Raw genomic sequence first — 12,151 nt, 5'->3', positions numbered from 1 at the left:
TTCTCAGAGCCTGATGTGTTTATTTCATAATTAGCATCTCATAGTTACAAAGAGAAATTAAAAGTCCTGTGATTTTTCTGTCCTGTCAACAAAAATGTTTTTGCTTAGTTGGTCAGTTAATAATCGTAATAAAACACCAGCAAAGATTTGTCATGAGTGTTACTCCAATTTGCTCAGTGATGTTCTGGACAACTCTTTATTCTTTAGTAATATCTTTTTAAAACAAGATTGTCTTATCAACAGCTTTAACCAAAACAAAATTACTAATTTCAGACTTTAGGATGGGAAATACTTGAGAGTAGACTGAAGCCCCTCTGGCCTAAGAAATCTCATTACGGGGAATCAGATCAGAGGAGACTTTTGATAAGATTAAGATCCACATGCAGACTTGAGCTATGGAGTGGGACACAGAGAAGTAGAAAAATTTCAGCAATGCTGATTTAAAAAGGGGTTGTTAATGAGTGACAGACAGCCAAGTCAGATGCAGGGCATCTTTAACTCCTACTGGGACACTCATGATGATCCTGCCAGGGGCTGTCACCTGGTGTGTGCTCCCAGCCTGAGCTTCCAAAGCCAGACTACGGTGGGTGCTGAGTGCTTGGTGATGTGCCACCTGCACTGCCACCAGGAGTCAAGTGAACCTCCGAAATTTCACTTTGTGTTCCAAAGATTTGGTGCAGATGGATCTGTGAAAGGCGGGAGCCACCCCTGGGACAGAGCCATGGTGCAGAAAAGGATCAGACAGAAGAAAGCAGCTGCAATAACCCCAAAGCCTGGAAGCAATCCAAAGCACAAAGACAGAAAGAGTGAACCTAGCAACCAAACCAAAATTCAGGCCTCCTCTAAACTCTCTTTTCCTGTCCATGTGTTTTGTTCTGCTTTTTGTTTCATTCTGATTCTGGAGGAAATGCTGGCATGTGTTCCTTCCCCTTACAGCTCAGATATAGTCAAGCACAAGTGGGTGACATCTGGGGAGAATGTATTTTTTCTCAAAGCTGAGCTGTACCATGAAGATTTGCTACCAGTTCATCCATTTTGCATGTGATAAAAGTCCTAACATGGCACCTACAGATTTATTTTTTCAACTGTTCCTTTTTGTCTTCCAGGGTTTGGTATGACCACCCCAGCCACCGTTGGAGGCAAAATTTTTCTGATATTTTACGGCCTTATAGGATGTGCAGGGACCATTTTGTTCTTTAACCTGTTCCTGGAGCGCTTGATCACGGTCATAGCTTACGTGATGAAGTCCTGCCACGAGAGACAGCTGAGGAGGAAAGGGGTTCTCCCTCACAACGGCCGCCGGGGCTCGGGGAGCTCCGAAGTGGACAGCCTGGCGGGCTGGAAGCCCTCTGTGTACTATGTAATGCTGATTTTATGTGTAGCATCCCTCATCATTTCCTGCTGTGCCTCTGCAATGTACACACCGATTGAAGGGTGGAGTTACTTTGACTCACTTTACTTCTGCTTTGTGGCCTTCAGCACCATTGGTTTTGGTGATCTGGTCAGTAGCCAGAACGTCAGGTATGAGAGCCAGGGCCTTTACCGCTTTGGCAACTTTGTCTTCATACTCATGGGGGTGTGCTGCATCTATTCCTTATTTAATGTGATCTCTATAGTCATCAAGCAGTCCATAAACTGGATATTAAAGAAATTGGCCTGCAAGTGCTGCCACAGGTGCCAAAGAAGATTATTTCGTTCACGGAGGAACGTGGTGATGCCGGGAAATGTGCGCAGCCGGAGGAACATCTCCATCGAGACCGACGGTGTCAACGAGAGCGACACAGACGGACGCCGTCTGTCAGGGGAGATGATCTCCATGAAAGACTTCCTGGCCTCCAATAAAGTCTCATTGGCTATCATGCAGAAACAGCTGTCAGAAACTGCTAATGGGTATCCAAGGCAAATGAGCTCCAACTTGAAGCAAAACGGATTCTCTGGTGGGGTTGGAGCCCTGGCAATTATGAATAACAGACTGGCAGAGACAAGTGTGGATAGGTGAAATAATGACAGTAATAGCAATGAAACAGTGTGAACCATTTCAACAGGTATTGAAACAACGTGAATCAAGTGAAATAGCTAGGGAGAGAGCACCACCTCAGGGTGGGATCATGTGGAGAGCATACCTCCTGATGGAAGACCTCTTGACTTTTTTGGGGGCTGTCACTTAATGTTTTTGCATTGAACCAGTCCCAGCTCCTCAAGCAGGTTACTGCAGGAGGATTTTAATTTAGCCTTCAGATAAAATTTCTATGTCCTGTTCTTCTCCATTATGTGACATACAGATTTCAGGATAAGAAATCTGTGAGACGAGAAGAAACAAAGTGTGTCTACTGAACACATTCTCAATTCAGAGATTGTTTAGAGCTGTCTGTCTTACTCTCATCATGCCTGTTTCCTGGAAGTGACTTATCTGAGACCAAAAGATGAATCAGCCTTTGTGATATTGCAGATCTAATTTAATGGAAAATAGTATGAAAGTTGGTAGGTATATTCTGGAGCTGTTGTACTGTGAATGGGGAGAGAATTTTGCCTTTAAAATTTATTTAGTCTTTCCTATAATAAGATACTGTCAAAAGTGATAGAATAAAAACTTATCCTACTTTTATTTTCTTCATTTTCAAAACATGGTTCTTTTCCAAGGATACTTTTTCTTCTAGAGTTGAATCACTGTGGCTTTCTGCTTCAAAAAATGTCAGATTAAATTGAAAATTGACATGATGATGAGTGGTATGAATTATTCTACAACAGCAATCAAGGATTTTCTGAATTTCTGTTCATATTTGCCTCAATTGTGACTGAAGCACAGCATCTGTAATGCAACTAGTAACTGAGTTTACACAACAGGCATTAGTATGCAATTAGTACGCCAGCATCCAGAGTGTTATTATAAATGACTGTGATCACAGAATCACTTTGGCAGTGTCCTTTTTCTCTTTCATGTAACTCTGTCATTCTTCATCTGTTTCCCTGGCTTTCAGTGATAATAATGACAGTGTCTTGATTAGGGAAATAGAAAATGTTTTAATTCCTTGTTTTTTCTCAATGAAACGCTCTGAGTGCTCATTATGACTAGAAAGGAAATTTCAATGAGAAGAATAATAACAGTGAGAAGATCATGAAAACAGGAAAAGAAGTGATCTTAAATGACAATGAAATCATCCTTTGTATTAGGTAGCTAGAGAAATAATGAATTAAATTAACATAAAATCTAGCAAGAATTTAAGGAAGACTGGGCTGAATTCCTGGTTCTTCTTTCAATTTGCAACACATTAAAGCTAAACAATATACAAGAGTGTAAATAAGCAGAACTGGTCACAAAGGACCCTGTCCCCTGGAAAGAGTAGTATATGCATCAGGACTAAATGTTTTCTCATAGCTGGAAAGCCTTTCAGAATACTGCAATATTAGGAAATTTAGAACATCATTATGTGGTTCTCTCATACAGAACAATGCAGATTGCCTTTTCAGTCTAATTTGTGTTAGGAGTTAATTCTTTTTCTTCATTCTGGCCTAAAGTTCTTTCACTTAGGTTTCTAATATTGTAGAATAACATTTTTATACTAATTTTATCAATATTTGAATTTGAAAACAAAAGCTTGGAATCCTTTAATATAATAAGCTACCCAAGATATTCAACAAATGTACTTAACTAGTGAAAAAATCGCAAGCTCTTTTAACGTTATTAGGGGTAAAATTCCTGATTTAAGTCAAATCCTGCTGTTCTTAATTACAAGGAAAGCTTCAAATTGAAGTCCAAATTCTGATATCTGTCAGCTAATCTGTGCAGCAATGGAATAGTTTTTAACAGTGTCCTTTCACATTTGCATCCATGTAAAATCTGAATCAGCTTCCAAACCTAACTTTTGTGAGAAATGCAGTTTTGTTTGGTTTTTTGGAGGGGAGTATGTTTTAGCAAAAATTGCTACTGAGCTATTTAAGATGAAATTATAATACCCAAGATTCATTACACTGTTCAACTTTTTTTTTTTTTTTAATCTCAAGGCCTTCTTTGTCTTAATCTCATTGAATAAAAATACTTGGCTATAAAGCAGAGAAGTACTACTCTGTATCCTTCTTTCCAAATTCATTCAGAAACATATCTGTTCATTTCCTGTAAGCCTAAGATCTCATTGTTATTGATGTATTTCTCTGCCAACTAGCAGAAATAGTATAGGATTTAACCTATACTATTGCTTCAGCAACTATTAAGAGGATCTTCAGATGGTTTCAAGACATGAGACAGTTGTGTGGCTCTGTTCCATTCTTTCTGGTAACCAATGCTGGTTTCTCATCACCACAAAGGAATCTTTGTCAGCTATTTTCAATAAGTCTGAACACATCTATGGTTATAAAAGCAAGGGACTAATACATAATCTTTATTCAAGAGACTTGGCAAGGCTGTGAGGGATCTTCAGTGTACACTAGCTCTGTTTTCATTGATCAGCCCTGACCTGCTCACTCAGACAGGTCAGCCCTGCCAGGTGCAAGATCTCTGCACTGGTTTTGTGGTTGGATGTCATGTCCACTGAAGATAACGAGGGAATAGCTGCAATAATCATCTCTATACAGATGTCAATTGTCAGAGATGAAGGACCAGCACATTCTATCCCTGTGCCATCTTGTACCATGACATCATCCTGTCCCTAAGAAACCTCTCACTTTGTCATTGAGTTCCCCTTATGGCAGCCACACTCAGCATTGAATGAGGTAACTTTGCCAAGGAGACTGTAGAATTCTTAGAGAATATCTCTGGATAAATAAGACTTTTAAGATCAGAGAGAGAGATTTCTGACTACAGTCCCATGGTATTACAGTTCTTTTAGTAAAGGCCTTGAAGAGAGAAATCCCCAAAAGCTCTGATTATAATGAGCTATAATATTATATTTTAATATCAAGATATTAAATTTGCAAAACAAGTGGAGATACAGATGTACACATACAAAAAAAAAAAGCAGGATTTAATGCAGGGATGAAAAATGCCCATCCTGTGTGAAAATAAATTACAATAAAAATATGAATAACATCACATTTATTTCATTGCTTTTTAAAGTAGTGATTGAGGAATTAAAGGAAATAGTCAGGAATCTATTTTCAAAGCTGTGCAAATCTTGATGCCATATTGCTTAACACTAAAATCTCAGTCAATAAGACAGAAATCTGTTTTCAAAAGTACTGAGTTTCTCTGTTACTTGCCATGAATTTTCATGGTGGCTATTGAGATATAGGGATGAGGTTTTTAAGGCAAAAATGACTGGGGGAAAATCTTGAATACATTGAGATTCTGCATCTGCACTTTAAAAGATCAGGAGTACCACTAAAACCAGTGGGTTAAACTACAGGTCGCGGCCTGCCAGGCTGAAATTGAAAGTCCTTAATGGAATAATCTGCTGAAATATAACCTTATCATTATGCCACTACTTAATAATATCATTATTGAACACTATAATTTTTTTACATTGAAAGGAAATATTTAGTGCTAACCAAAATACAATCAAATAAAAGTAGGGGTGGCTCTGAGGGTTTTCTGTCTTGTTTAGGTTTTGTAAAATGTGTGCATCAGGCACTTTGCTGATAGGTGGGTGTGAAAGCAGTTACATTCATTTATGTCCATGAAGGACATGGGCTGCTTTTTGCAAGGACATGGATAGACTCTTCAACGGCATTTAAGTCCTGCTGGAAGTCAATTAACTTCCCATCACACAGCAACTTTCAGTAGAAGTCAGGTTCCTGATTCCCTTAGGCAATTTCAGGACCCCAACCATGTATTAGGTTTTGAATCTAAGATGACCTGACAGTATCCCTGGAAAGTTCAAAGTGTTGGAGCAAAGTTTCCGTGCTGCAGCACTCTAATAGCTGAATTAATTTATCTAAAAGCATTTTATGGTGAAAGCTTTGCATCAACCAAATAACACAAACAATGTTTACATTTTGTTTGATTTACTCTTGGCCTCTGTCAGTTTTAATTATATTTGACACATTTACAAATTGAAGAACAAAGAGAAGGTTGGGCTAGGCATAAAAAATAAAGCAGCTTCATTTCTCTGACTGAATTGATCAAGAGAAAGAGGTTAGGTTGGGAAAAGAGCTTCTTGATTAATATTATATTTGAATAAACTTTATCTGGAGGTGGAGGATATTAAGTTGTTTGGATGACTCTTCTCCAACAGCTGTGAAAGTGGAACTCTTTGTGTGACCCCCTGATATCCCTAGTCTGGGAACAGAAGCTGAGTGAGCCTTAGCTTAGAGAAGGGTCAGCATTTTCAAGCAATACAGCTGGAATCTTCTGTTGTTTTAATTTAGGCTACTAACACTGGGCTAACACAGCGCTTTCTTAGATCCTTCAAGAAATAGTACAGTTATTTTATCTAATTTCATGTACAAGCTGTGGAGAATCACCAAGTGTTTTCTTTCCCCTGGGCAGAAAATACTGCCAAATACACAAGTACAATGTGTCTGTTTGAGAATTTTCACAGTACTTTTATGCTTAATCCAGGAAAGAAGAACATAATCCCTTCCCTACTCCTTATTTTCCAAACATCTATGGGCATTGGCAACAATATCTACTCAATACTCTGCTTATTACTAAAAGGTCACATTTCACTAGGAAAATGAAAGCCATTGTTCATCAAGGTGAACCAACATAGTCTTATTTCTTATTAGATTTAAGAGAAATTATGATCACAAAGAAGGACTCTTCATATCCAAGTAGTCAGAAGCTTTTTGATATAGCTTGTGTTTATAGAGCTGTTTTATGTAAAACCACACAAAACCCACATGACTGCAGACTTATAAGAGCATAGGTAAGTCTAAGAACAAACTTATAGAAAAAATACACTATGTTATATTTTGATTTTTTAGTTTCATTCTAATATATGTCTTCAGTTTTCATTATTTTTAATTATTTGTGATAATAGAATAAATTTAAATTTGCAAAGATTTTGGGAGGCACAATAGTGAGATATGTTTTAAATGAAATATTATTCTCCACAGGCTGTCTAGCTTTCTATAAAGGGGAAGCTTGATGAAAGGCAGAATCAACTCTTTCCAAGCAAGGGTGCAATTTCTGGACTCATATGGATTTCCTATTAGGTACATACAGAAGCTCCCAGTAGGGCAAGATGGCTTTGTTTTCACAAATGTTATCTTTCAAAATGCTTTTCAAAGTTATTCCTCCTTTTAAAGCCATAGAACACTGTCAGTGTTTTCTGTTTGTCTTATCTGAGAAAATTTAACCTTGCTTTTTTCATATCTTTAGAAGAAAAAGATGCACATGAAGAAAAATGAAAATGACTTTACATAATCTTTACGTGTATTGCTTGGAGCTGCAGAAATCCTCCTCTTTATCCTAACTCAAGTTTACATCAGAGTAATTTCTCCAACTCACCAAAGAGGTTTGGTCTTATTAGGCAGTAGCCACAGCTCAAATGAAAGCACTTTAGAGTTGCATTTGTTTCTCTGTTTAAATGAGGCAATGAGCTGATGGTCTGAGCAGTGGGTGCTGTTCTAAGTTTGTTAGCATTCAAAAGGCTGGACTCACCATTGTTCTCATCTCTGCAATGGTCAGGGAGACACTGAGTGGTGTCCAGAAGAGTCCTTAGTGCTGCAGTAGCAGCAATTGCTGGCCATGAACCTCTGGGTGTCCTGCTGTCTGAACTTAGTGCCCAGGGCCAGAACTAGACAGACAGAATGCTGTCCAGAACACCATTTCAGAGATGCACAGAATAATCTGCTATGGAAGATGCCTCTGGATGCCATCCTGTCACCCCTTTCCAAAGCAGGCCTAGCTAGTTCCTGCCCATCTGTAGCGTTTGCTGGGTGATGCTTCTTCAGCACTCTGTTCACAGTCAGTGTACAGTCAGTGTACTGACTGAACAACACCCTGCCAAGAGAAAGTGACAGACCTTCCTCTGCACCATTACATTTGGGCAAATACTTAGCTCTAAGTTAAACAAATTTCTTTGTAAATAGCACCCAGACTGCTGCTTTTCTCAGCCTCATAAGCAGCAGATGGGTATTTTGATCCCTAGGTATCATTATTGTTGGCAGTCCTATTTGAGATGGCAGGGCCTGAGAAGGTCAGTCTGTCTGCAATAGACTCCTAGGCAGGATCCTATTGGCAATCCATGGCACTTTGGCTCTACACATTGCATTTGGCTGGATTCAAGAATGGATTCTGCTCTGCTGAAATCAATGGAGACTTTGCTTCTGGATTCTTTATCTGGCATTTTTCACAAGTATTAATTTCACTTTACAAAATAATCCAAAGAAATGTGACTAGCCTTTTGCTTTGCTGTTACCATCAGCTGTGCAAATACTAATTTACTCATGCAGTGCTGTGTTCTGCAATAAGTTATTGCCCAGGAACCTTTTTTTGGTCTACAAAATAATCATCTACTTCTAAAGAAGACCAATTTAAAATTGAAAGTACCTAGATTATTATTTCTAAGAATTGTTTGATAGTCATTCATTTCATCAGCTGAAAAAACTCTAACAAATAACACATTTTCCATGAAAATTCCTGCAGTTTTGCAAGGGTAAAGAAAGGGAGAGTTGCTTTATGCTGACTGCTTGTGTCATCTTGTTCTTTCCCTCAGCTTTCTGTTCTCAGCCCTCACCAGCAGAGTGACCTTTCTCCCTCTTTTTTTTTTCTTTACATTTACTTTTTTTCTTAGTTCATCAAATTCTTCTGTTAGCCAAATATACCATGGTATATGTACCACACAAAGCAAGTCAGGAGGAAAAGCAAGTGAGGCACAGAGAGTTCTGAATGCCCCATCAGCTGAGAAGGTGTCAAACAGAGCTTACACCTCCTCAGATTGCAGCATAGATGCAAAGGGTAAACAACAAGTGTTGTGATATTTTAGCATCTCTGAAAAAAAAATCCCTTTAATCTGCCAGGATTTAAACTTCTTTGTTCACGGTTCTATCCTTGGCTTTCACTCTTATACCTTCTTTGAATTCCTAAGGCTTTAAGGCCCTGTGCATGAACAACAGAAGCTACAGAAATGGTTCACCCTATTTGCAGAAGATTTGGTCCTTGTTTGGCACCATGTCAGTGCAATAGCACTGACACAATAGGTCACATATGCATTTGCAATAGCACCTTGTTTGACACAATAGGTCAGTGCAATAGCAGGAATTAGAATCCACAAACGACAGTTCATGATGATAAGAGAATGGAGAATTTTGTGATGCTTCTAATGAATTTCCAGTGTTAGAGATTTCACAGTTGTCCCAGGCAACCTATTGCAAACCTATGACAGAGCATCTTAATTTTAAACATTTTCCTGGGCACTAAATTTATCTCTCCCTTGCTACAGCTGAGGCACATTGTTTGCATTTGAGCCCTGCTGAATATGGAGAACAGAATATTCCCCTCCTTTCTGAAAGGAAGGTATTTTTTACAATATCTCATCTCAGTCTTTGCTATCTCAGGCTAGAAATACCCCCTTCCTTATGTGACATTTTCTACCATTGCTCTACTGTGCTCCAGATTGTGCTTCATCTCTTGGTCACTTTTCCTTCAAGTACAGAGCTCAAAATGAGATACAGAGACAGAGAAAATATATTGTTAAGAGAGCATGGAGCAGCACGATTATTTTTCTCATCTTGCTTACCTATGCTGTTCCTGTGTCTGGACTGATGCTTGCTATTTTAAAACACTGTTGATTCATCTTCAGTTTTTCATATAATATCAATGCCAAATTCTTTTTTTCAAAACTGTTACCTAAACTGCAGTGCTTCCAATAATGTAGGTGATTAGTCCAATGTACAACTTTCATGGATGGTTATTGAGTTACTTCTGGTTTTACCAGATCTCTTTCCCATATGCATATTGGTTTGAATCCTAGTCTTTCAGCATCTTTGCCACCCTGAGTGCCTGGAATCATCTTCAGACCTAAAATTGTGTCCTGTATTCCATCATCCAAGTTAGTAATAAAAACAGTGACTCACTATTTTTGCAAAACCGAGTCGATACTTTCTTCCTGTTTGAAACGAAACTATTGGTCTCTACCTACTGTTGTCTGAACACTGTTTCCCAATCAATTTTACACTCATTTGGTGTTAGTTTCATCAAGTGTAAATAACAATAAGCTGCAATATTTTTATTCCTGGCTGTCAGATATGAGCTAAAAATATTTACGTTTCAGATCCCAAGGGAATTTGCACAACTGATTAGTTGATGGGACAGTGGATAAATTTTAAAATTATACAAAAGTAAACTTTGATTTGCCAAATCTGCAACATAAAACTCCACTCTGTCCTTTTACAGTTGTAAAAGCATATTGTAAAGCATATTATAAAGCATATTGTAAAATAGTTGTGTTCCCAGAGCTACAGAAATAGATGAAACTAATAGAAAGATCACCTGGAAGAATTCAGGCTGAAAAATACAAAAGTACTTTGGCAATAGATGGAAGGACTTGGGTTGGCTTTCACACATTGTCTTGGTTTTGAGAGACTGATGTCTGCCAAGGGAGGGAACCTTCCCTCAGAATTCCTGTAACTTTGAAATTAAGAGGCTCCCAGCAAAGATATGGGGATAGGAATAACAGTTCTTTACTAGTGTGTGTATTCTTTACTAAGGCAAACAAACAGCAGCTGTGGCAGCAACCACAAACCCAACCAGGGACCCGCTGAAACCCTCTGGGCGCGGCGCTGCCCCGTCCCTGCAGTTCCGCTCACGGCCAGCGGGGGCGCTGCTGGCTCCTGGCTGGGCAGGGCGGGCGCGATGATTCCCTGCGTCGGCAGGGGGCGCTGCGGGGCGAGCGCGGCCTCCCTCACGCGGCAATGGCGGCCGGGCTGGGTGGGCATGAGGGCTGCAGCCGGAACTGCAGAGCGGCAGCTGGGACAGCAGGGGTGAGCAGGCCCCAGAGTAGCAAAGGAAATGTGTCAGAAACTCCATAGCTATAGCAGGAGCCATGGAGTGTCCCAGCAGGCAGGGGGTGTGGGTTTGAGTGTAGCAAAAAAGCCTGAGACAGCAGCAGGAAGCAGCAGGGCTTGGCAGCAGCAGCCGGGCTCCTCTGTCGCAGCAGCCACACGGAATCGGGGAGACACCTCCTCTGGGAAGAGGGAGTGGGTTGGGGTCCTGGATTTTTCCCTGAGACACCTGAATAGATGGTGAGGGTCCCTTCCAGTCAGAACGAGTGTTAGGAGGGTCCCAGTTCAACAGCTGCTCTAATGAGCAAAGGCTCACCATGGCAGCAGAATGGGATGACAACAGCTCCATCATGGCAGCGAATCCTCTGGGCAGCACCCATAGACCGTCCGTGCCTCCTCTGATGTGGAAAACGAGAGAGGGAAAGGAGCCCAGCCCAGCCCATCACCACCTGGCCAAAATTTCAGGTATCTTGGACTTTCCTAAGAGAGAACCCCACAGGTAAGAAAGTAACCACCTGTACCTTCCCCCTCCTCTTCCTCCCAGTCACATCTTTTGTTGTTCTCTTAAGAACAGTAGTTATTGTTTCTTAGCAACAGATGGGACAAAATTCCATGAGAGAAAGAAACAAAAGTAAAAATCCTAATCCCCAACACATGTGTAAAACACAGCATGTACTTCCATTCTACTGATTAAAATCCATTTTAAAGAAGTCCAACATCAGCATGGAATATTTTTCCATAAATATTATTTTAATTTTGTATATAAAATCCTATTTGAAGTGGAATTATGCTAGACATATTTAACCTTACTGGCTACAAGTACTGAAACACAAAACAACTATTTTTGTGTGTGTGACGAAAAGATTTTTCAAGAACATTCTTCCCTTGATGTGTCAGGCTGTTGATTATATTTTTTCAAACATTGATCTCCTTAAGGACAGCAAGAAATTGTGACCAGTAGATGGTAGAAACTTCCTTGCTTCAATTCCCAAACAAACCTTGTGGATTTATAGTGTACATGCCGAATGTGAGGGAGTTCATTATTCATTAGTTTAAGGCATCTTGGCTTATCATCCAAGGAAATGCTTTTCTAACAGAAAAAAGAAGGTGTTAAATGCACTTAGTGCCCATATCAGGTACCCATCATAAGCAAATCTTCTTGCAGGAAAGCTGCCCTGAGCTAAGGCTTGCTGGAGGGAACTTATGCTGCTCCCTCTCTGAACCCTGGGGAGTTAGTTACACATTAAATATACAAAATCAGCCTTGTATG

General features: G+C 39.8%; 1 protein-coding gene across 1 annotated transcript in view; it reads left to right on the top strand.

Annotated features, from left to right (window-relative positions):
• Positions 1-10,169, top strand: part of KCNK13 (potassium two pore domain channel subfamily K member 13) — a 58,379-nt gene extending 48,210 nt beyond the window's left edge. The window contains exon 2 of the mRNA XM_074542492.1: positions 1,107-10,169. Within this exon, the coding sequence (XP_074398593.1) occupies positions 1,107-1,999 (893 nt within the window). The 3' untranslated portion in view covers positions 2,000-10,169. The remainder of the gene's footprint in view (positions 1-1,106) is intronic.
• Positions 10,170-12,151: the final 1,982 nt, after the last annotated feature.

Source organism: Zonotrichia albicollis, chromosome 6, assembly GCF_047830755.1.
Source record: "Zonotrichia albicollis isolate bZonAlb1 chromosome 6, bZonAlb1.hap1, whole genome shotgun sequence".
Taxonomy (NCBI): Eukaryota; Metazoa; Chordata; class Aves; order Passeriformes; family Passerellidae; genus Zonotrichia; species Zonotrichia albicollis.
Note: the sequence above shows the minus strand (reverse complement) of the source record. Positions and strands in the feature narration are given on the sequence as shown.